Here is a 25,951-nt window from a genome sequence, read left to right as displayed (position 1 = left end):
TCAACGATCTCTGGACAAGGATCCTAGGCTCATTTAATCTGCACAAATATATAAAGCCAAGTACTTTTTTTTTTTTTTTAGTTTTTAAGAAAGTTTTACTTAAGTACTCTCTACATACAACATGGGGCTCCTAACAACCCTGAGACCAAGAGTCATATGCTCTTCTGACTGAGCCATCCAGGTGCCTCCATTTTATTCTTTAGGAATTACAATATTAACTTCAGTGATGAACTGGAACAGCCTCAGCTATGCCAATCATCTGGTGAAGCAGGCCATGGGTTTCCTATTGTTATTACTAGAGATGGCTTCTTCCATAGGACCCAACCTTCTAATCCATGTTTGGGTGCTGATTCAGACTGGGAAAGCTTTAGCTCCTCCATCTTCTCTGAAGAGCTTCCCCTGAGGACCCAAATTCGAGGTTGGGTCCTTTTATCAATGACAACTCTGAAGGTAGGCAAAATCCCAGAGCAAAATATCAAAGTTTCTCTCCCAGGTCCTTCAAATAGGGAGACTTTCCACATGATATCACCAAGGGTTGGTTAACTCCATAGCAGAGCTAAAGACACGAGTTCTTGTTAGGGCCTGTTCAATTTATTCTCTTTTCTGGCCATGTAGTTCATCCTCTCCCCATGGCTATGATCAAGCTCCTCCTAGATGGCTACCCTTAGCACAATCCATTCTCACTTCTGTAGGAGCCATTCAGAATGTCAGTGGTACTGTTTTAGCTTACCATAGACCATATGATTCACCAAAACTTCCTCCATGCTTCCTGGAGTTTTCATGTTTCCATGTCATAAATTAGTGTTAGAATCTTCTTATGGAGTTCCCCCCTTGAGGACTCTTGGGCCCTCCATTTGTCTCTCTGTCTTCAGCCCTCCTTTCCTCCCCACTTGGTAGATAAAGGGATTAGGATCAGACCAGGAAGAAGCAGCTAGGTGTATCTTGGATAAAACCAGAAAAGGGTTGGATTAACTTCTGGGAATCTAGAAGCAGATTTTGTGGTTTGACTGAAGTGCAAAGAGGGTCACCTCCTTGTCCCCAAAGCACTGATGCTGACCACTAGTACCTAAAGACACACTGCTCTTGTTCTGAATTATGTCCTCATTTCTGAAGGATCACCCAATATAACCCTGAAATGGAAATTTTCTATTGACTAATTTTTTCTAATTTCAGGAGCTCATATGGTATGATCAACTCATGACACCCCACTTTTTATTACTTTGTATTTTGCAGAATTTCAGACAGGAAGAATAGTATAATGAACCACAATATGCCCATCACCCAGCTTCAACAATTATTAAATCATTGGCAATCTTGTTTCACCTATACTTCTACCTGTTTCTCTCTGTCCTAGATTATTTTGAAGCAAATTCCACATATAATTTCATTTATAAATATTTCAGAATGTATCTCTAAAATATGAGGACTTAAATAATGTAACCATGTTACCTATTGAATCTAAAATAACTTGCTAATAATAAATTATTATTAATTCTTTATTATTAAATATGCAATAAGTGTCCAAATTTCCCCCATTGCCTCATAAATGTTTGTAAAATTGGTTTATTTGAATCAGGATCCAAACAAAATCCACACCTTACATATGGTTGATATGGTTCTTGTCTCATAATTCCATAGGTTCCCACTTTGATTTTCCTTTTTTCTCATGCAGTATATTTGTTGATAAACCAGTTATTGTCCTATTTAGACTTTCAATTCTGGATTTTGCTCACTGTCTTCCCATGGTATCTCTTAACATGTTTCTCTGTCTCCTAAATGTCATACAAGTTTATTGTTAGATATAGAGGCCTAATAACATTCAGGTTCAATTTTTTAGCAGATATACTAGGTGCTGTGTTTTTCCATTAGGAGGCATACAGTGTCTGATTCTGTCTCCAACTCTTTTTAGTTGGTCAACTGGACAATAATTAGAAGCATTCAAATAACAGAGGTAGGTTATTTGCAGGCATGAGGTCTACCACTAAGCTTTGGGCAATAACTTTGGGTTAGGACAGATTGAATCTGACCCTGCCGCCAATGCCCTTCTCTCTACTGGCACTCCTCTCCTTTTCTGTGTCCCTTTAATTACAGTCAAATTCCCACCTGGCTGAGCAGTGAACCTCTGATTATCTTCCCGACAGTTTTTTGCCCTGAAAATTTTTCCAGCTTTAACATACTTCTCCCAGCACATTCATCTCACCATTGGCATTGCCAGAAAATTTACATGCTCTCAAGTAACTTTATTAGGGAAATCTTCAGGACTCAAAAGAATGACTAGAATATAGAAGAGAAGGAATTAGTTCATTAATTTCAAAATTGCAAGTTAAACTTTTGAGTTGTAAAGATATATAGATTTTTTTAAAATTTATTTTTTATTTATTTGAGAGAGAGGAGGTGAGACATGCAGGGCGAGGGGTGAGAGAGAGGGAGAAGCAGACTCCCTATTGATCAGGGTGGGGCTCAATCCCAGGACCCTGAGATCATAACCTGAGCTGAAGGCAGATGCTTAACCGATGGAGCTACCCAGGCACTCCAAGATATACAGATATTTTTTTTTTTTTAAATCAAACACTAAAATGTTTTAAGGAGGCTTTTTCCTTAAATGTAAGATTATGGATTCAGCTTGTATTTTCCAAAATTTTTGTGTGTGGACACTGCTCTCTGGATAACCTCTGAGATGAAGAGTTTCCATGGCCACATAATTTGGGAACTCTGTATATCTCATGCTGAGAAAGACCATGATCATAGTGAAAGCTCTGAAGAGTACTCAGGTAAAATGCCTATATAGCTTTGTTGAAGCCAGAATTTCCTTTTCTTAGTTGAAGGGTAACAGTTTCAGAATACTTTTTGAGATACCAATAAAGCTGATTTTCTGGGTAAAGTAAGGCATGAGAGAAAGGAAGCACTGGAGGCTAAAGTCACACTCTGGAATTCCTCTGACCCACTCGAGTCTGAGGACACTGGGGAGATTGAATTGGTAAGAGGTTCTCATAATGGGCTTCTGCAGAAAACTTGTGTTCTAGGGATATTTCTTGGCCTAAAGTTATCAAGTATTTAAGTAAATTTTTGGCTTCCATCCGAGATGACTTCTTGCATCCTGCATACCATCAGGGGGCATGGAGCCATGAACCTATGTTTCCTGGAGTGCAATTCAGTATTTGTCAGTTAGTAGCAAAGCAAATTTGCTAAGTGATTCAAGTGACTTACAGTGACAAATTACATGGAAAGTGCACATTAGCCACTGAGGATTAGGACAGATGTGTGGAGGGAGGGGCTGAGGGCATCACTTGTCATCTGAGCAATGCAGTCAGCAGCATGGTTGCATGACTGGCAAAGCACAGGGTGCTCAGTTGCCTAGGTCACTGAAGAGGAGATAAACATGCAAGCAAGCAATGGAGCACCAGGGTTGGAAGAGCTGACTCTGGTGAACTTGGCCTATGAGGGGGATGGTCAGAAGTCCAGGGTCACAGGGGTATTGAAAAGTTAGACTCTGTCATCTGGTACTGACTTCTAAGAATCTGATACGTGAAGAGATGCAGAAACAAGAAGCTGTAGGTATGGTGAAATGTGGAAGTGGTCAAGTCCTGGGGCTAGGGAGGTATATGTAGGTTAAAGCAGACCCTTAGTCCTCTGAACTTTAATGAACAACTGCTATGTGCTGGTCATAATTCTAGGCACTTGGGGCAACTAAGGCCCTGTCCCTAACATCACAGGTCTTCCAGACAGGGCCCAGTACAGCACAGAGCATGGGCTCTAGGGAGAAAGAACTGGGTTTCAAGTCTACTCACTGGCTATGAGTTTGGTTTTATCAGGGCCCTCAGTTTTCTTGGCCACAAAATGAAGATTATAACAGTCTCTACTCAAAGGGTATTGTGAAGATAGGAATTAACACCTGGTAAACACTTGGCATTTTCTCAAGGCATTACTTTATTATGGTGATGATATTGGTTTCTTTGGTGTAAGGTCAGCCTGAATAAAAACTTCAGTCAACCAAGGAGCAAATACATATTTATCCAACACTCTTGCAAGACCCAGGTATCTGAAATTTGCCCCTTCCCTCAAAGAACTTTTAACCTATCTGGAGAAACAGGAAACAAATTCATAAACAGAGACCAACAATACCAGTTTTAAATATTCACGGTGGTAGAGATTTTTGCAGTATGGTCAACGCTATTTCTAGTGCCTGGCACACAGTGACTTCAATAAATATTTGTTGAATAAAGGAATGAAAGTTTGAAACCATGAAACAAATTGAGATATGGTTGTCAAATGAATAGAAAGTGTATATACTCCTATGGCTACCAGTGCTGGATTCCACTTAGTCACCGCCAGGAATCTTATACAGATACCTGGTCAGCTGGCATGCTATCCTTTTGCTCCCTGCTCAGTGGAGGTCAGTAGGAGGCTGGGGCACAGACAGGGAAGTAAGAATCAAACATGATGGTGAGGAGGAACAGGAATACAGAATTAAAAGACCCAAGTCTTTGGACATTTAGAAAAATTTGTTCAGCCAAGTTGCTGAAACTGCACAAGGAAACAAAAAAGCAACACCAACTAAAATTGAGAGAAAACCACTTCCCCCTGGGGGCAGGGAGCAGGTATCAGCGGCTGGCCTGGGCCAGCAAGACCTCTGGGCTTTTACTCTGAGCTGACTCAGGTACTGCCTGAAACCTGGATTGTAATGAGAGCCACCCTTTGGGGAAGTAAGCCACCTGCTTACTGTGAAACAGCGAATACCACAATTTCAGAGCAGACACAAAAGCAGCAGGTCTGTTGCCACTGCTTTTGGAGGACAGTTCCCCGCCCCCCCCCCCCCCCAAAGAGTCTGTATTAGCAGGAAGAGAAAGAGCTATCTTCCTAGGGGAACAGTGTCTATTCTCCCTTTGTGTGTGTGGTCCCTTGGTCTATCATTTCCTCCTCCCTTCTTTTTTTTCTTCAATCAATATTTCTTGAGCATCTGTTTTGTGCTAGACACAATTCTACTATACTGGAGATACAGTAAAGAGGAAAATTCTGAATTCCTGGACTTGCCAAACAAGCAGCTAAGGACATAAAACTCTGGATAAAACAGGAGTTGAATGATACAACCAAGCCAGCCAGGGAAGATCTGGAGAAACTGCATTTGAGGCCAAGGGAGTAATCAGGGAAGAAGCCCCAAGGTGGGGGTAAGCATGGGAAGTGGAGGAGGAGCATCCTTTTGAGGGGGCAGCAGTACGAGATGATGTCAGAGAGGTGGGGTCACCAGCTGAAATCCTTCTTCCTCCAGAGCATGGTAACATCTCTCTGCTCTGAGCTCCTAATGGTACTAATCATGTACTGCTTCATGCCTAGGACAGTGGTCCCAGCTTTTCTGATCATATACTGCTATCAGAAAAAAAAAGCAAAGTACATACTCATATATAAATGTTTTTATATTTTGTATACTATAAATAGATCCCAGGATAGAATTTTTTTTTTAAATGAGGTAAAATAAGTATCAGCAGAATTTCTAATCTTTTCACATATTCTAATGGACTATCTTGTGTGCTGTTTGGAGACCATAACCCTGGTTTACTACTCAGGGTTAGTTTTCTGATGTGTTGGGTCTTATCTCCACAACTGGATTGTGAATTCCATTAGGCTAATGGCTGTCTTAACCCTGATGTTGTCTGGCACAGGACTGAACAGATGGAAATAGTAATTACTGGTGAACACACAGACAAGGAGGCATCAGTGTAGAGGGTCTTCGCTGGGATGCATAGGTTCTGTGACTTTGCTGTTGCCTAGATAAAAGATTCCTTGTACCCGTCAGGGTTCAACCAGGGAAACAGAGCCACGGTGCAGATTATGGAAGAAGGAACTCATTACAAAGGTGACGACTTACACCAGGAAGGAGCTAAGAATGCAAGGGTCCAGCAAGGGTTGTTGAAGCATCAAATAATAGTCACTAAGCAGCCCTTGGCTTTGGTGAAAGAGTGAGAGCTTGCACGGAGGTCTGGAAGGCATGTATATCCAGCCACTGAAATAACACTGGGTGGGTAGGTATTGCTCAGTAGAGCTGGCAGTCAGGAGGGGAGAGTAGATACACAATGAAAAAGTTCAAGAACAAACTGGAAACCACTTGCACCTCTGTGACTATCTTTCATGGCCTCTAACCTATAATGATGTTCAGAGCATGGTGGCTTCTCTTCTGCTTCCCAAAGCTCACGTAACTTCCTTTTGCCTACCTCAAATCCAGAACTATACAGGGAAGGGCACTCTGAGAAACACAGCTTCTGGCCCAAATTTACCATAGAACAGTGCAGCACATCCCTCAGATTGATTCCCTTTGTTCTGCTTCTAGACCCATGAAAAGAAATCATGATTATTGACTTGTCTTCTCAAATACCTCCGTTCTAGGAAGGGAAGGCCCTGGATGGTGAATGCAAATATTCCAGTCACTGGAAAAATAGAGCATCCCCTGAACATTAACACTTTAAAATATGTGTCTGTAACCATAAAATTGAACATCAAACTATAATGAAATCACCAAACTTACTGCCCAATAAGGTTCTGAGCAACAAAAGGGAAGAGGAACTCCTTTGAATTTACTCTTCTCTCCCTGCTCCTGTTCTCTCTATGGAAAAGCAGGAAAATAAAGCAAAAATGAGCAGAAAGGAGGGGTGGCTAAGCCACCCGGGCTGCCCGAAACTGAACTGCCATAGGTCATTCTATTTACCCAAACAAGCACCTATACTGCTTTAATTGTATGCCAAGCACAGATCTAAGTGTTTACAAAGAGTAACTATCCAATTCTCATACCAGTCTGTAAGATTGGCTCTATTATTAACCCTCTTTTTAACAAATAAAGTTAAGAGGCATAGAGAAGTTAAGTAAGTTGCCCAAGTTTGTACAGCTGGGATTCGCACATGGCTAACTGTAGCTTTATGTGTAAAAGATTAAAAAATTATTCCTTAAGTTCATTTTCATTATCATTTGTAAAAACTATTCACAGCATGGAGTATTAGCTGTCATTTATTTTTTTAAAAGGTTTTATTTATTTATTCATGAGAGACACAGAGAGAGAGAGAGAGAGAGAGAGAGAGAGAGGGAGGCAGAGACACAGGCAGAGGGAGAAGCAGGCTCCATGCGGAAAGCCTGACGTGGGACTTGATCCCCAGTCTCCAGGATCACACCCCAGGCTGCCGGGCGGCGCTAAACCGCTGCCCTAGCTGTCATTTAAAGAGTGACTTTCTTAGGGACCAGGCAGGGTCCTTTATAGCTAGAGTCTCATTTAATGCTCTCTACTGCCCTGTGAGGTAGGTATCATGATTCCACTTTGCAGATGGAAAAATAGAAGTGATTTGTGCAAGAGCACAAAGCTAGTTGACAGGAGACACAGGACTCAAAACTGACTCCAAAGATGGTGTTTACACCAGATGCTAAGAGGAGGCTAAGATCCACGATGGAGAAGAGTGAATGTGGAGCCCAAACCATGCAAGTCAGTCTGGTTCATGGCGATGAGAAACCAAATTAGACTGTCCAGCCAGAATTTTCAAGCAGTATGTGAAGTGATGAGGGTTGGAGAATCACCTGGGGCACTAAGGTGAGCCCATACTTTCTGGAGATAGGTAATCATGTCTGGAGCCTGGTACAGGAACCCCTGTATCCTTGTCATCTTTCCTCTAAAATAGTGTTTCTCCTATTTTTCTACTCCTACAGGTGTAAGCTCTTTCTATTCTCTGCCCCCCCCCCCCCCACCTCACCCTGCCCCATCTCCATCTGCCAGTTTTGAAATCAGGCCAACCCTGAGACATACAGTAACTGCCAGTTCACCTGGTAGGATCATACCCTCAGTATAGAAACATTGTGGAAGTTTCTGACATGCATGTTCTTCTGGCTCAAATGGCTGTATTTTTTAGTAAGTAAATTGCTTCTTTGCAATTTTGCATTCAAAATGTGGAGCTAATGAGTATATTCTTTACAATATGAGGGAAAGCAAATCCTTTATATGGGTTATTCAGTAGGAATGCACTCTTTCTGATTAACATCTATCATTTACCTAATTTATTTTTCTAGCCATTCCATTTGTGTCATTCATTACCTTTTATTGACTAGGCACTGTGCTAGAAATTAGGATTATATATATATATATTTTTAAAGATTTTATTTATTTATTCATGTGTGAGAGAGAGAGAGAGAGAGAGAGAGAGAGAGAGAGGCAGAGACACAGGCAGAGGGAGAAGCAGGCTCCATGCAGGGAGTCTGACATGGGACTCGATCCTGGGTCTCCAAGATCACGCCCTGGGCTGAAGGCGGCACTGAACTGCTAAGCCACCCGGGCTGCCCGAAATTAGGATTATAAAATAAATAACACTCTCTGTTAAGCACAAAATTTCTAATTTTATTACTGAAACCTTTACTATTGGCTTGTCTGACTTTGGGAAGTCACTGGTGGATCTCAGTTGCCCCACTGTAAACTGAGTAGCTTGTATTAAGTGATCTTGTAATTTGAAAGCCTCTAAAATCAAAGGATATAGGAGATTTTAATACAGTCATTAAGTTGCTTAATACCCCTGAGCATAGTGTTTAGTTTCTATATCTCACTGTCTCCTTTATAAAATATATGGGAGGTACTAGAGCAGGTTTGAAAAAGTGTATTCCAAGGAACTTTGTGAAAGGTTTTTCTAGGAAAAAAGCGTTCTGTGTTCAAAAAGGTCTAGGTTTCTGTACCTTAGGACTTTGCAAAAACTTTACTATACCAATTTTGCTTCATGCTTCTCCAAGGAAGAGATAGTGGATATGTTTCCCAAACTTACTTGACAATGAAATCCTTTCTCCAATACCCTCTTTGTAGTACTAATAAATTGTCCTTCAGAATACATTTGGGAAATGTCTTACTGTACACACTATATGCCGCCTAAGGCCCTTTTATTACAGTAATATTTTCTATCCTGGATCGATTTCACGTCATAGATATCTGTTCGTTTATGTTCTTATGTGCTGTGTGTATACTGGTATTTTTCCTTTTTCTCTTCAAATTGTGCTATTGATTCTCTTGGTGCACAGGCTATAATCTCTCCAAACATTAATACGTGGCCTGAAAGATCATGCATCTTTTATTTATTTATTTTTTTAATTATTATTATTTTTTTTATTTGTGATAGTCACAGAGAGAGAGAGAGAGAGAAGCAGAGACACAGGCAGAGGGAGAAGCAGGCTCCATGCACCAGGAGCCCAACGTGGGATTCGATCCCGGGTCTCCAGGATCGCGCCCTGGGCCAAAGGCAGGCGCCAAACCGCTGCGCCACCCAGGGATCCCTCATGCATCTTTTATAAAAAATATTTATTTATTTATTAAAAATCATGCATCTTATTAGCAGTTTGATCAGTAGTACTCCAGAATAAGTGCATAGTATGTTTTGTGGAGGAACATTCCAAAGAGTATCACAGAAGAGGCTCCTTAGGGGAAATGGATGAGATAAATGAACATGAAAAATAATAGGATTAATAGGGCAGATTTCCATAAAAATTCAAAAAATATATTTGACATTTTGATGATGAAATAACTGTCTTTCCTATCACAGGACTACCATTCCTGACTAAGACTATCAGGACTCAGAGTAACAGAGCTGAGTGGCTCCACACAAAAGTCTGTGTTCAACATCTGTCACACTGGATATCATTAGTGTTCAATCGCATCCTATTGTCTTCGTGTTACTCAACTTCATTTCACTGTCATTGCTTCAGCTGGGGTTAATCAACTATTTATGGGAAGACTGGACTTGGGAGTCAGAGCATTCACAATAGGATTTTAGTCTGAGGCAATGGTGAGGGAAGAGAGTTATAGTAAGAGGACTGATTGTGAGTTTGTTGAAAACTGAATTAAACAAAAAATATCTGAGAAATATGCTGATATAATCCGTATTTCAAAAGGAGAGAGACATACTTGGTATTTCTGAAGATTCCAGAAATGATCCTGGCTTGAATCTATTTGGAGCTGGTTTCTTTGCCACTTTACTCTTCCTTACGAGCTAGAAAAAAGCTGTGATGAGAGAATCAAGTTAATGGGTTCTCTGTATAAATCAGATCATTATCAATAGTGGAAATCATTCTTTGTTATTGTTCCTGAGGACAGCTTATATAACTGAAACATTCACAGAGTGTGAAATATTTACAGTTTTATGGGGGGGGGGGAAATTCCTTCACTAGGACTTATTCTTTTATTTTATTTTCTTATTTTTTTGGACTTATTCTTTTAAATCTCACAAATTACTTAGACGTTTCCATTTTGCACATATATGTGCATTCTGATTGGTTTTATTAGATTTAAATGTCAAATTAAATAATAATCATCTCAATATATGTACCCAAAACATCTATGAACCTCTTTCAAGGGAAACGGAGTATAAATCTTGAGTTAATTTGCCTAAGTATCCAAACTCATGCAATCCAACTATATAATCAGAAAAATATTTTTCGATATACCATTAATATCTTTTGATATGTTACAATAAATTATTCTGCAGAACACAGCCAAATCATTTGCACAGTAAAATTCCAGGTCTGCAATATTAGGACCTGCTCACTTGTCCCGACTTACTTAATAGCTAGAATAAAAATGTCAATACATTAGGCCAGCATTAACCAAAATTGTCATACATCTTGACAAAGCTAAATCTTCTTGAGCTTGTAATATAGCTCATTAATTCCGAGACCAACATGTTCACACAAATAATTTCCAATAATTTTAAAACATCGGTCCCGTTTTTTTTTTTTTTGATATGTAAGCTGCCCGTCGATATGGGAAAAGATGGACCCAGCTCTTTCCCCACCCCCACCCCGCTATTCTTTCGGGGACAGCCAGGCCACTCCAGATGGTGTGTTACTGTTGGACATAGCTTTGGAGGAACTTCAACAGACGAAGGCTGTAGTGTCAGGATTTTGCTGTGCGTCGTCCCCCTTCCCCCCTGCAGTTCCCAGGGTAGGAAGGTGCTGAGATGGAAGCCGAGGGACGCCCGCCCACCTGCCACCACCTGTTCCCTCCCTCCGCCCTCGGCTATAAATCCTCCTCCTTCAAAGCTGCATCCAGCAACTCTCCAACAGCGACTGCGGGGGGAAAAAAGCGCTCCTTCTCCCTCTCTGAGCATCTGGAAAGATCTCGTCTTCCTGAAAAAAAGAAGTCTCGTGCTTTCCCAGAGGACCCGAAAGACCCTGCCCAAACCGGCCACACCAAACTCCGCAGCAAGAAGGTTCCCTTCTCTTTTTCCAACTTCACGTTGGGGGAAAGAATGACTTTGTCTTCAGCACCTTAGTTTCCCCCTAAACTCGAGCAAGCGGAGAGACGTCAATCTGGTTTATCCAGTACCGCGAGGCGGGGTGGCGCGCTCCCCACTGTAAACTCTGACTCCACGCAGGTCGGCTCCGTGCATGACTTACTCGCTCAGCAGAGCCACGTTGGGGAAGCGGCTCCGTAGACCGGCTCGCGCGCAGGCCCCGAGCGGGCGAGCGAGCTCAGCGCCCCGCTCCCCGCGGCCGGGGGATGAAGTCCTGCAAGCCCGGGTCCCCCGCGGCGGGAGCGCGCGCCGCAGCCCCGTGCGCAGGCGGCGCCCAGTGCGCCGGCGCGTGCGCGGGGGCCGGGCGGCTGGAGAGCGCGGCGCGCAGGCGCCTGGCGGCCAACGCGCGCGAGCGCCGCCGCATGCAGGGGCTCAACACGGCCTTCGACCGCCTGCGCAGGGTGGTGCCCCAGTGGGGCCAGGATAAAAAGCTGTCCAAGTATGAGACCCTGCAGATGGCGCTGAGCTACATCATGGCTCTGACCCGTATCCTGGCCGAGGCCGAGCGATTCGGCTCGGAGCGGGACTGGGTCAGTCTCCACTGCGAGCACTTTGGCCGCGACCACTACCTGCCGTTTGCGGGCGCCAAGCTGCCGAGTGAGAGCGAGCCCTACGGCCAGAGGCTCTTCGGCTTCCAGCCGGAGCCCTTCCAGATGGCCAGCTAGGGCGCCGGGCCTGCCAGGGTGCGATGCCCGGGGACGGAGCTCCAGCAGGTGGCCTCGGATGCACCCTTAGGATAAAACAGCAGACTCTCAGGTTGCTTTTATTTGCATCACCGGTCTTACGGACACGATTTTATTGCCTTTCTCTTTCCTCTTTATTAGTATCTTGTAGATTTCATTAATGGATCTTGTGAATGGTTTTGATTGCTGTGAAAATAATGCCCCCTCCTCCCTTTTTTTGGGGGGGGGGACTACTTTGAGGGAACACAACTTTAAAAAAATAGGATTAGGCTATAATGCAGTTTCAGTCCTCCGAGAAACGATCAGCTTCTTAAACTTTGTGAGTCTGACCTGTTCGGATGAAGTTGGAATATCCATCACTTGTGTGTGCTTAAAACAATTACCTTCCCGTCGTGTAAATGTATTTATGCTTAGTGCATTGTGTGTGTATGCATGAAGTAGTTCATACTTTCCTTTTGCTAGAGTACATGGGCTAGAGTCTCTGTATTTTTTAATGTATACATTATTAAAAATAGATTTTGTAATATATAAATAAAAATGTGGGTTTGTTTTTCATGCCAAGTGCCCTGCTAGTTTCCTGATGGCAATAAAGGCCTGTTTGGGAGCGATGGTATTGAGTGCTTCCCTGAGTAATAAAGATGTTGAATGTTTAAATTTAATTGCATCAATTGGCAAATGTGCCCTTTTGTAAAAAAAAAAAAAAAAAAAGGACAAGCTGATGAGAGTGTACAAGTAATTAATTTGAGAACTTTCTCTGTGAACCTGGAAATGTAGATATATTTTTCATGGTTTTTTAAAGATTAAATTAGTCAAAATAATATTTAGCTTTTAAGTAAGTAGATACACAATTCCTCAATATTTTATTTAAGCCAATTACTACTAATTCCTTACAAGTACCCAAAATACATATTTGTTCCTATATAGGAATATATACTTTTTTTAAAAAAAAGATTTTATTTATTCATGACAGACACACACACACACACACACACACACACAGAGGCAGAGACACGGGTAGAGAAGCAGGCTCCATGCAGGGAGCCGGTCGTGAGACTCAATCCAGGGTCTCCAGGATCACACCCCAGGCCGAAGGCGGCACGAAACCGCTGAGCCACCAGGGCTGCCCTATATAGGAATATATATATGTTAATATTATATATATAAATATGACCAGCACAGAGAAATCTTAAAATGTTGCTTATGTAAGTGATTTCTGATTAAAAGGAGCAAAAAGGGCATCACTACCATCAAAGCTAATCAAGATTAGAGCAAAATAATATGCATGGTATTGGTATTTGAATTACTTTTATAAATTTGCTTAACCATTGGATGAATAAACCAAACCCTTAAAATAAAGAGTGACTTGGTGGTCATCAGCACTGCACGCATTATTAGAAGGAATAATAATTAGAAATAATAACTAGAAAAGGCAGGACTCTTAAGTTATGTGTGCATTTGGCAATTTTCACAAGTCAACAGGAACAACAGTGACATCCCCCAAACTTATCATGGATTCCAATGCCTAACATCAGATGCAGCCACCTAGTCGCAATTTATCTTATAGAAAGTCTCCATTGTATTTTTACTTTCTTAGTTGTCCCTAATTATCAAAATCCATTTGGTTTGTAATGAGTGAAATTGTCTTCCCTAGGGCATAAATGTAAACTTATAAAATCACAAGTGTTATATCTAGAAAGCTTTGAGAAGCCAATGCTGCATTTCCCTTTCCTTCTGATATTTGAAACTGAGGAGGCTCAGGACTTTGCTTCCTCACTACAAATTAGAGACTAAAACATTTAGGCTCTTAGAAGACACTATAGCTCACACTACGCAGCTCTAGAAGAGATGATGCCAGGGCTTCTTTCTGGCCACACTCCACACTGCAGTGTGCACTTGAAGGAATGGCAAGTCTCTGGGCATCTGCCTTCTGTACTCGTTGGGCATAATAATTTATTATTTAGACTCAGAATGCTTTGTTAATAACCCAGTAAATTTTTAGAGTTTGAGAATGAGTAAATTCAGTACCAAAAAATGTATTAATCAGGAAAGTTCTCAAAAATATAGTAAGATGGAGTCATTTTTCCGGTAGAGTTTATATCCCACTCTCTAGACTATAAATGCCTTGTAAAAGAGAACTGTGCTTTTCATTTTTATTTCTGTAGAGGGATAGAATAAACTCTCAATAAATATTACTTTTTTGTTATTAACAGTAATTTCTTAATGAAATGGAACAATTTAATTAAAATGGTGGCGTTCTAATCCCATGCTTTTTCTTCCTCATCCCCATTCTCCAAAAAGAATGGGAATCTATCTGTTAAATATTTTGTCTATGACTGCCTGTTCTGTGTTTCTGAAATCTCTGGAAGCAATTTATTTACGTATTTTTTTTAAGATTTTATTTATTTATTCATGAGAGACACAGAGAGAAAGGCAGAAACACAGGCAGAGGGAGAAGCAGGCTCCATGCAGGGAGCCCGATGTGGGACTCGATCCCAGGACTCCAGGATCACACCCTGGGCGGAAGGCAGGCGCTAAACTGTTGAGCTTCCAGGATCCCCTCTGGAAGCAATTTAGTTCTTACCAAATCCCTAAGCTATCCACCCCATTTGATGTACTATTTTTTCCTGGAAGACACTTGAGGGAAAAGTAAATGGATCTCAGTGAACAAATCCAGTCTTTGATAAAACTCCAAAAACTATACATCGGGAAATCCATTATGATTTATGTAGTAGAAACTTGGATAGCACAAGCATAAAATCTTTTTGAAGTTAAGATTTGTATGTTATTATTATTTTTTAATTTTTATTTATTTATGATAGTCACACACAGATAGAGAGAGAGAGGCAGAGACATAGGCAGAGGGAGAAGCAGGCTCCATGCACTGGGAGCCTGACATGGGATTCGATCCCGGGTCTCCAGGATCGCTCCCCGGGCCAAAGGCAGGCGCCAAACCGCTGCGCCACCCAGGGATCCCTAGATTTGTATGTTATTATACATAACAGATTGTAGATTACCAAAACACCTAAGAGTTGCTACAGTATTCTATATTGTCCACCTTTGAAAAATCTGTGTTCTTTCTAATTTGACAACAGGACATATTGAAATTGAAAAATATTCTTTTACCTGGGCTCCCTTTTATAAAAAAATCAACAAATATTATCAAGCACCTACCCACATCCAGGCTTACTCAGCACCACTCTTGTCCTTGGGTGTGCAGCCAAGAAGAACACAAATATACTAATCAATAAGCAGAGTCTTTAAAAAGACTTTAAACAGAGTATAGCTGAATGCTTTAACAGTGTAGTACCACTAACATATGCCATTAGAACTCTTAAGAGGGGACATTAAATAATAAAAGAAGACTACCCTGGGCAGGTTTTCAGTTTGATCAGTTATACATTTGGGCTCTTCCTAGGTGCTAGCTGGAGGCTGAATCCCCAAACCCCAGGGTCAGAAGTCTTGAAGAATCATATATGAAGAGAGCTATCAAGTTGGGAAAGGCCAACCAAGCCAGTGGTTCTCAACCCTGTCCACTCACCAGAATCATACCTAGAAGTCTTGAAAAAAATACCAAGTCTGGGACCTCCAGTTCAAGAATTGATTTAACTGCTCCAAGGTGAGACTTGGGCGTAGATAGTTTAAAATTCTCCCCAGATGATTGCTGTCATTATTAAGAACCACTTAACTACAAAACAAAACAAAAAACAAAAAACACTTAACTGAACAATGTGTACTGTGACATCACTAAGATGACACCACTTACCTCATTACCAGAAACTATATTGACTTCCAACTTTTGGTATTTGCAGATATTAAGAAGGATCAGGCTATCTTTCATAACATCCAATACAACCAGCTTCTTAGTTATTGAGGTGGCCTTTGTACTAATGAAGATCTAAAATTTCTGTTAGATATGAGCCAGATAGAATGTATTTGGGTTGTGGTTAGTAGAACTGTAGAATTCAACAATTAAGGCTCAGTTACTTAAATTTTGCCATCTTACAGTAAAAGCAAAGTGTTGTTTTTGGACTGAATTTGGCTAACCTCTGCTCTCTGCTCAGGCATCACTAAAGATACCTCTTTTTGCTACCTATGGGTGAAAACAATTTCACCCATAACAATTTCAAAGTGATCAAAATCATAAATATATGGTCTGTCTTCTTACATGGGTATAAGTCATGAATACAAGTGGGTACAAGCTTTAACAATTGTTTTATTGAAGTAACACAGGTCTTTGAGATTGCTATTTTAAACTGGCAGTGTATCCAAAAAATACCTGAGCTGAAAGAAAACCACTGAGAACAAGAATTTACCTATCTCACTACATCATCTGGATCCAAAATACAAAGCAAAACAAACCCAACAATTAATTGAGAATAAATAAAATTTTATTTAATGAATAAAGAAACAGTCCATCACATCCTCTAAATTGCTTTTTAAAATATCCAGGTTTAATTAAATACTGGTTCTTAATTCTTATTTTTTCTTCTTCTAATTGCAAAATTTCCAAACAAAAACAACCCCCAACAAACAGTAACAATGTCATGGAGATGACTGGTCTACCAGAATACAGTACCATATACCTTCTGAAGAAAGACAGTTTTTGCTCACAAACATTTGGGCTTAAGCGATCACTTGTTTTCAGTTCCACAGAATATCTAACATGCACGATGCAGAAGAACAGGAAAAAAAAGCCAAGATCCGTTAATTGCTTTTAGTAATGGAAACAAAACATACAGTTTATGTATTTCACACATTTCAAAATGGCTGCTATAATGGTTTCGCCATTAGGATTTCAATAACCAAAAATATACTTTAGAAAATAAGTTGACTCAAGCTTCCTAAGATGGAAGCACACCATGTTTGTAAGAGGTGTCTCTTGATTCTGATTGAATTACATTAGCTGTGGGTGCTCTATACCTCAGTTGAAGCCTGTGTGTACATGCCTGTGGGCATACGTACATCCTTTGTCAGTCCTCATGGTTGAAATGAATCATTGGGGTTAAATTCAGACTTGATGAGCTGAGAATGCAAAAATAGAGGCCAAGAGCTATGCTCATTTTTGTGGATCCGTATCTGTTATCCTAAAGTTGATTCATTTCAACATAAAGCCATTGATGTGCTAGCATGGAACGTTTTTATCACTGGGGTCTTGAATAGTACAATGAAGTTGACCTAAACTGCTTAAGCCAGAAAAGAATACAAGAACTCCTTTGCTCTTTCTTTGTGAGCTGCAGAGTCATTATTTCCACTAGCTTCATTGTGGACACAGGAGTCAGAGTTCCTGTAGGCTATTGTACCTATGCCAAAATAAATTTTTCTGGAATCTGCCTGCAGAAAGTGGATGGAATATTTCTTGAATTCATTTGATTTTTTTGTTAGATTCTTTTTTTAACTGCATACTATCTTGGAAGAAGATTTCACCATTATGTACTACAAAATAGTGGGGCAGGAGAGAAATGTGAATCTTTAAAGCAAATTTACTTACTTTGGAGAAAAATATTTTAAATGCTTCCTAGGGAATAAAAAACTGCTTTACCATTTTTTCGGTCTCTAAAGTAAATTCTTCATAAATATTTGTTTATCCATACTGGGAAAGTTTCAATCAAGTATTTTGTTTATTTTACAGGTAAAGAAACAGACCTCAGAGTTATGGAAAAATCAGAATGTGTCTGAAATTCATCTGAGTTATTAAAATCCCCCCTGAATTCCTAGAAATCTACCTAAGAATTCCTAGAAATAAAGAGCTCTCCTAATGCTATGAAGTATTTTATAGATTTTCTATCTTAACAGAAAGGTAACAAAGAGAGGAGGTTAGGTTCAGAAACTTAATGCTAAAGATTGGAAAAAGTAAGTGAAAATCAGAATAGAAGATAAGGTGTCTCTGAAATGAAAATACTGAAAAAGTAAAATTTAATTTATCTACGTGTGTTAAAAAATGCAATTGCATGCAAATATGCAAATGGTTTAATTTGAATTATTTTAGGGTTTTAACTCTCCTTAAACACAGTAAAACCATTATACTCTGTACACATACACATTTAGTAATCCTTTGGTAGTGACTGCTATAGTCAATAAATACTAGCATATAGTTTGCTGAATTCTTGCATTGTTAATTATGGGAAAATTACAAGAATCTGCTAGTTTGCAGATAACACTGAATCTGTGAGAAACATCAGGTTCTTTGGAATTTTGGAACATTGAGTAATTCACTCTTACCATACTATATGAAAGTAACATGTTTCTTATGGGTATTAAAACACCTCTTTTTTGAGGGGCACCTGGGTGGCTCAGTCAGTGGTTCAGGTCATGATTCCAGGGTCCTGGGATAGAGTCCAGCATTGGGCTTCCTGCTCAATGGGGAGTCTGCATCCCTTCCCCAATGCTCTTTTTAAAAATATTTTATTTTTAAGTAATCTCTACACCCAACATGGGGCCCGAACTCACAACTCCATGATCAAGAGTTGCATGCTCCACCAACTGAACCAGCCAGGCATCCCAAAACATCTCTTGTTGTATCTCCATTAATTTCCAGTCTAAACTCGTCAAGCCTCTCCACCCTCATCTTTCCCATGGTTGAAATGAATCATTGGGGTTAAATTTTATTTTATTTTATTATTTTAGAATGAATTTTTATCTTAGAGTGTTAAAGAACATACTATAAGAAGTCTAGTGGATTTGCTGATATTTTAGGAAGATTAAAACCTAGTTATCTTTCTGTTGGTATTTAACCAACTTATAATTCATGTTGTAATTTATACAATTTGGATAAGAACAATTTTTAAAAATCATTTAAGTGTCAAATATATTCGTACATTAAAAAATTGGTTGAATCATCATCAAAAAATCATCTTTAAACGTGGAAACTAGAACTGTTTTCTTTATATTAAAGAAAAAATACATTTATTTCAGCCTTAAAATATTTATTGTTAAATCATATTGAAATCTTTTAATTTTTCTTATTAGGGAAACATTTTCTGTCCACTCATGTTAAAATATTCTAGCAAATTTGTGTTTATAGGCCTCTACATTACAGCCATTCTCTTTATGCTTACTCTCAGCATTTACAGCACAATTCTCAGAGGATTGAAAAGTGTGTTCTTTCTCTATTTCTTGCAATTCCAAGGCTATTGCGTTTTGGAGTTTAAGGTGGCCATTATTTACATGTTAACAAAAGGCAGCCTGTTTATCATTCTATATTACCAAGTATGCTAACTAATAGAAATAAGAGGCAAACATATTTTCAACAAATATGCATTTTTTTTGCACTGCACAGATTTTTAAAAACATAGTATTAGCAACTTTTTTAGCATACTGATGACCACTGCATTGTCAAAGTTTAGAAGATGCTTGGCATTCTTCAAGCAATGTTTCAGCAATTAACTTTCTGAAATATTGATCCACATAAAACAAGAAAAGGCAATTAGTGGTAAAAAGGACTTCAACAAGCTTATTGTAATCTAAGTAACTGTTTGTCGTACTGGTAAGGCACATTGATTTTTCTACTAAACCATCAGCAGAGATACTTTGAGACCAGGTTACCCAAGGACCCTTGAAGGGACCTTGAATAAAGGTCATTAGAAATTTGCCTTTGAGTTTACAACCAACTTAAAAATGGCCCTTATACAGACAGACTTAGGCCAGGATCTCAGCTTGGAAGGTACTTTGGGAGTGTGTGGGGAGGAAGAGGACAGAAGGAAGCTGTGATCAACAACAACAATTTGGATGTCTGATCCAGTTAGTTTTCTAGACCTCTCCCAACCTGATTTTTTTTTTTTACTTTGTCAGCAATTCTGTCAATTAGAAGTTGATAGGAATTAAAAGGCAGCTGCTTTAAAAAATGCAGCCCCTCTGTGAAGTTAAAAGACTCTCTCAGGCATTCAGAATTTGTTCAGTTGGACTGCTTTCTTCTCACCATTGGGCCAAGATGCCTGGAACTGGAGTTAGGTCATTTTGGAGCATGAAGCATGCTGAAAGGCTGAGATGGGATGTGTTACCATAGAGGGGGAGCACAGGGCATCTAGGGAGAAAAACACAGAATGGGGGATAGATGCAGAAAGGACCTTCGACACATGTTAGCTTTGACACATCATAGATACAAAAAAAGGAGGAAGTCGTCTCTCTTCTTTTATTGGCTAATTTGCCTGGATCCTGTTCTTGGGACCATAACCTAATCAGGGGTAATAAATAGTATAACTCAGTCATGAACTGAATGGACTTTACTGAGTCCACTTGGGAATCTAACATTGGGTGTTATGTGTGTAAGGAAATATATTCTGAGTTTTAAACAACCAATTTGTAAGCGAACATTTGGCAAGCAACCCATTTATCATTTGAAGATTACCCAAATTAACCTGTCTCTACAAAAGTCAGTTTTTGACTCCTCTGGGAGTTATTCTCCGTGGTAAGTTTAATTCAGAGCTCTGGCTCTATCTACTGCTCGTCTCTCAGCCATTTAATTTCTCATTGGATGCTTACAAAAATTACAGGAGGAATAAAGAGAAAGATGCAGTGATACCAGTTTCACTATTTGGTAATTCTGATGAAAGACCTTCCTTTAGTGAAGGGTGCTATGTTTCAAAAAGGTGCTATGTTTCATTTAAATGGTGCATTTTCTTTCTCTATTTCCCTTTTGATCCCCATTTCCATGACTAATCAAGTTATGAAAAGCCCTTCAAGTTGTTTGGAGAGAAAAGTGCTTATGGAACCTGTATGGCTTTTAGGAACAAAGGGCCAGACAAATTACACCAACTTTCCCTCTTTCCCTGGTCCATTTTTGCAGATTTTTGAGCTTCCTCTGGGGGCTTCATGGATGCTACATGTTGCACAAAATAGTAGAGTCTAACAAGGCCAAAGCATGTGTTTATTTCTACTTTCTAGGCATGCTCTGCATGTGCCACAAGGGGGAAGTTATATTCTTCACCAGGGCCAAAACTACAGTTTTATGTCATCTGCATCCCTCCGGACTTTTCCGGGTGAGTGCTGAAATTATTCTTCTCAATCTTAGCTGTTCTTTGGAATCACCTGGGAAGCTTTAAAAAAATACTGATGCTTATACCACAATTCAGGGTTTGATTTGGGGTTGTGGCCTGGGTATTGAGATTTTTTTAAAGCTCCCCAGGAGATTCCGATATGCAGCCCAGGTTAAGAACCACTGCTCTAGACTCAATTCACTATATAGAAACATACTGACTTACATAACTGAATTTTAAAGTTCAATTTAGGTCAATGAATATTTATTGAGTACCTACTCTGTATAAGGTACATAACTAACTTTTGACACAGTCCATACCAGCAGTAGCTAAAACCTAGTGTGGGCAAGACTGGCTAGTGCAAGGGGAGGGGGCAGGCAAGTATACAGAGGCTATGTTTTGTATAAAATACTACACAAGGTCATCTTCTTCCAGATTCAAGAAACTTGCTATAAGTTTTCAAAGAAAGTAGAATTGTATTTGGGTGGGGCCTGGGGGATCAGAAAATATTTTGCAGAGGCAGTGGCATTTCAGATGGATTGGAACAGACAAGATTGCCATAGGTGGAGGTTGGGGAGAGGACCTTCCAGGTAGAGCCAAAGAGAGTCATGTAGCTGGAAAGCAAGGGCCCGTGTTTGCTGCCATACTGGGTGTATCTTCTGAGGAATGGGTTGAAAAGCTTTGGGATCATATTGGAACAGGCTTTGAATATCATAGGGCAGAAGAGCTGGTACCTGATTTGGCTCCAGGAAGTGAATAGGGGTTTGAAATTGGAGAATAATATGAGTGGGGCAGTACTTCAGGAAGAAAATGCTGACATGGATCTGGGCTAGATTTGAGTGGGAGAAATGGCAGGAACTGAGGCAGAAAGGCCACTTAGAAGTCCTTTATTATGGTTGAAGTCAGAAATATTGAGGGAAATTAACAAAGTAATGCAAGTCTGTACTGTAGAACTACAGCAGGATGGAAAGAACAGGATGAATGTAAAAGAAATAATAGAGTTAGAATTAAAGGGATCTGTTAATCGATTGGCTAGAGGAAGCAAAAAATGACTTGGTTGCTTTTTATTTGGATTGCTAGGAATGTGATAGTGTCATTAATAGAAATCATGAAGCGAGGCTGAAGAATGGTTTATGAAAGGGAAGATGATGAACCTGATTTTGGATGTGTTGAGTCCAAATATATTCAGTAGAACCCAAATTTCTTATATAAGTATCCCTCATCATAATTGACTTCTAATGGAATTCTAAGAGCAAGGCACTGATTCGTGTGCAACACAGTGGAGGATTCTGCTTCCTAGGAAATATGGCACTATCTGGAGACTTTGGGTGGCCACAACCTGGGGATGGGCCACAATACTACTGGCATCTAGTTAGAGGCCAATGATGCTACCAAACATCCTACACTGCACAGGACGTCCCCTGCAATGAAGAATCATCCACCCCAAAATGTCAGTAATGCTAAGGTTCAGAAATCCTGCATTGACATAATCCAGTACCTGCACTTCAGGAATTTTTAGGTTTCTTATATTTTAGGTTAGACAGCGCCATCCAGTGGCCAAATTTAATATTTATCCTAATTCTCTGCTGGACACTGAAAGGCAGCAGATAAAAAGTATTCGGAAAGTGAAGACATATAGAGGAGAAAAATATCCTTTCTTGGGAGGACTCTTTAGGGTTTACAGAAACAGATGTGATGGGGAGGTCAAGTGTAGACTGTGAAGGGACAATTCTGCAGGTCTCTTTGGCTAGAAGATATTTCATAATAGAAGCCAATATGGAAACAGAACATTTTATAGGATGCATTCTGTATGAAACATATACTATTTCATTACAGTTACCTGTATTTTTAGTATTGTTCCTGAATACATGAAAAAAGGAAACCAAATCTAATAGTTTCACTGCATAATTGACTGAAACCTTTACTTCTTAAGGATGTAACCTATGGCATTTTATCTCATTAAGAAATAAGGATTGAAAATACTAAGATGATTTTAGAATCATAAAATATATCAGATGGAAAGTACTAGAAACTTCTATTTGATAAAGAATAGATTCCCGCCCCCCAAAGCAGCACTCTTTATGCCTTACATCTTACGTCCCGTACTAGATTGTAAGCTCCCTGAGGTCAGGGACTGTGTCTTATTCATAAGTCTCTAGCATAGCATCTTATACAGAGTAGACAAACAAATGATTTTTTTGAGTGAATGAATTTATTTTTTTTTTGTACTGGAAATCCTTGCCTCGAAGTGAAGAAAATTTCAAGCCTTTCTAAACAATTACTCTATTTGTTCATTTGAGTAAGATGCCACCTGAGGGTGCCTGAGAACACCAGACACTTGGGCATAAGGATGGTAACAGACATCTCCAATTCATTTCACAGGTGGGTCTGGAGCACACTGTGCTGTGATGACCATTCCCAGGGTAATTTTTGGACTGCTGTACGAATTGCAGATTTCTTTAATATAAGATTCATTCATCCAACAAATATCTATTGAATGTCTATGTGGTGCTAAGCACTCATTTAGGCACTGGGGATAATTGCAGTGAACTTGTCTAAAAATTCCTTAAGAGGCAGGTTTTGAATAGGTGGCTTAGAATAAAGATGCATATTCCCTTTTCCTTCCACTTTCCTGGTTAGCATGATATTTTCTATATAGAAAATGCAAACGAATGACCTCAAAAACAGTTCATACCTATTAAAGACCTCTCCTTCCACACCCACTGCTCTTCTAGGGCAAGTGAAAAACAACATTCTCCAATCACTTCCTCTCCTTGTTTGCATCTCTTCCTTCCTCACTGCCTCATACACTTCCAGACTTTTGGGGAGAGAGGAGTGGCAGATGATGACAACTCTTACGTATTTTGCAAGGGCAACTGAAGCTAGTAGTTTTAAAAGTGACCCCACAGATTTCTTTTTGGTTGGTTTACTAAAAACCTTTTCATTCTAGAATTTAGGATGTATAAAGTCAGAAAGAAAAACCACTCACCATTATATCCAAAAGAAAATGGTGCAGACAGACTAATGGGGCCTTGTTTTGGCTATAGAACAAGTGCACTGTGCAATATTGAGTGTTTCAGTGATTTTTTTTTTTTTTTGTAGCTCAAGCACATTTTGGCACCTTATAATATGGCTCAGTACACTCAGGATAAGTAAATCAAAAGTGCTTCTCCACATTTGTGAGTTGTATGGCATGATCTCTTAAGGCTAAGTAGAAGCGGATTAAGTGAATCCATCAAAATGACTGCTATGGACGTAATTGATGACAGGCAATGGAGACCTCCCCACCTTTTTCCTTTGCATTGTTTGGTGAGTTGGTGATACCTAAGGTCACTACTGTCTAACCCCTTTCAGCCCAAGCATATGGCCCCTCATTGCTCCTAGTAGGGCCTAAATATCCCTAACATAGCAAGGGGCAGGGGAGCATGCTAGCTTTTTCCCAAAGCAGTGGATGACTTTATGACATCTTTGGTTCATCTGTATCATCTTCTCACATTTTTGTTGGAATCTTTAAAAGGCACAGCCCAAATCCTTCCCCCAGCTGAGACTGCAAGAGTCCACAGCCGACTTATTCAAAGCACTTCTTGCCAAGGGTCCAGCAGCATGAGAACTTACTCAAATCCAGTTGCTTGGAAACCACTGTGTCTGGCTTGTCCTCCTTCCCCCTCCACAGTCTGCCCCCATACACAGCTGGCACCCAGACATTCCTAAAGTTCATCACTCTCCACTACACTCCGCGAAGAGCATGAATACACCATTGAGCTTTCCATGGAGGAGAAGGCAGAGAAAATGTCAAGTCCTTTACTGGTGAGGGATCCGTAGCGACTGCCACTGGGCCGGACGGACATGGGTGGTGGGATCTGCTGGTGCCATTGAGCTGGGAAATGGACCAAATAATATGTTACGATCAAAGGAATGCATTCTAGTGGGTACAGTGCGGGGATGTTTTCTGTTCTCATTCCAATACTTGCTGTGAAATATTATCCGGGTCTGAAATGTGTGATTTGCAAAAGAACAATAAAATCTTTCCTTCTCTGCCAGGAATGGGCAAATTGCACTTGGTGATGTCTTATACTCCTAATTCTGAAACCCACAATCTGGGACTATAAAAGTGGCTGACTAGGGTGAATTGTCAAAATATCTCTTCTTAGGTCCCCTCACACTGACCTAGTATGGGGTCTTCCAGGGACAGCGTAGAAAGAGCTGTAGGCTCTCAAGGAAGGTACCTCAGAAAGTAGCGACAAGAAACCTGAGGTAATGGCAGCCAAAAGATGGGTCCAGACCTCTGAGAAGTACCTATCCCATACCCTAATCACTCATCAACCACTAACTACCCACCACCCTAATCAGATTTTAATGAATTATAGCAAGAAGACTGAAAAGTAACTTATGTGCAATCAACCATGGTTCAGGGACATAAGAGCATCTGTTACAATTTCCATGTTCAGCAAGTATCGTCTAAAGGAGACCCTGTTTTTAGCAGAGGTGGTCCCTAGGCTTGAACACGGTCTGAATGAAAATATCCATCCAAACTGCTTTGTCTTTGCTGTTGTGTCTGATTCAAAAATTATCAAACAAGCTTCTGATTGTTTAGGTTTCCAGGGGCCCTAATGTGGAGAAGGGGGGAGCATCAGGTGGGGAACATGGATGCTCCAGATCCTAGAAAGCTATGGATCTATTTAGCATTCTGATTTTTAAACTGGACCTTTATTGATTTCCTTATTCAGTTTTTTAGAGTCTAAATACCTCTGACTGAATTGATAAGATCAAATTTTGAAAGCTACGAAAGTGAGGACAAAACTTCTAGCAATTCCACTGAAGAGTAGGCACTCAGTAAGGCCACAGTGAATAGTCCAGTCTCTGCTCCATACCTTTTAACCTCTTCTGTTAGAAGCCCTACTTTGGATGAGAGAGGGGACCCTACCTGCTATCCCTTAGACAGGCAGGAAGTGGTGGTGGTGGTGGTGGTGGTGGTGGTGGTGGTGGTGGTGAGGGAGTAGGG

The 25,951-nt window shown here is 40.2% G+C and overlaps 2 protein-coding genes and 1 long non-coding RNA gene across 10 annotated transcripts in view; 1 reads left to right on the top strand and 2 right to left on the bottom strand.

Moving 5' to 3' along the window:
• Positions 1-64: 64 nt before the first annotated feature.
• LOC140631926 (uncharacterized) lies at positions 65-11,556 on the bottom strand. The gene is made up of 2 exons (XR_012029466.1): positions 9,908-11,556; positions 65-941 (listed from the first exon to the last, which is right to left on the bottom strand). It is a non-coding gene; the product is annotated as an uncharacterized lncRNA (long non-coding RNA).
• On the top strand, positions 8,641-24,118 carry ATOH7 (atonal bHLH transcription factor 7). Of its 3 annotated transcripts, none has more exons than XM_072823309.1 (4): positions 8,641-12,050; positions 15,393-15,593; positions 20,858-20,952; positions 24,052-24,118. In XM_072823309.1, exon 1 carries the CDS (start codon positions 11,501-11,503, stop codon positions 11,957-11,959), a length of 459 nt encoding a protein of 152 aa, XP_072679410.1. In that variant the 5' UTR covers positions 8,641-11,500; the 3' UTR covers positions 11,960-12,050; positions 15,393-15,593; positions 20,858-20,952; positions 24,052-24,118. The 3 variants fall into 3 exon arrangements, with proteins under 3 accessions (XP_072679410.1, XP_072679409.1, XP_072679408.1); XM_072823308.1 differs by having other exon boundaries at positions 17,607-20,952; XM_072823307.1 differs by having other exon boundaries at positions 17,607-24,118.
• The window catches only part of MYPN (myopalladin), a 110,199-nt gene continuing 100,591 nt past the window's right edge, over positions 16,344-25,951 (bottom strand). For all 6 annotated transcript variants that reach the window (XM_072823302.1, XM_072823305.1, XM_072823303.1 and 3 more), the window contains one exon: positions 16,344-24,826. In XM_072823302.1, the coding sequence (XP_072679403.1) occupies positions 24,657-24,826 (170 nt within the window). In that variant the 3' untranslated portion in view covers positions 16,344-24,656. The remainder of the gene's footprint in view (positions 24,827-25,951) is intronic.

This window comes from Canis lupus, chromosome 4 (genome assembly GCF_048164855.1).
Source record: "Canis lupus baileyi chromosome 4, mCanLup2.hap1, whole genome shotgun sequence".
In the NCBI taxonomy this organism is placed as follows: Eukaryota; Metazoa; Chordata; class Mammalia; order Carnivora; family Canidae; genus Canis; species Canis lupus.
This window is presented reverse-complemented; position numbering and strand designations above follow the sequence as displayed.

What these genes read in the sequence shown, in the direction of transcription:
- ATOH7 (XM_072823309.1), top strand. Translation starts at nt 11,501, where the DNA reads ATGAAGTCCTGCAAGCCCGGGTCCCCCGCGGCGGGAGCGCGCGCCGCA.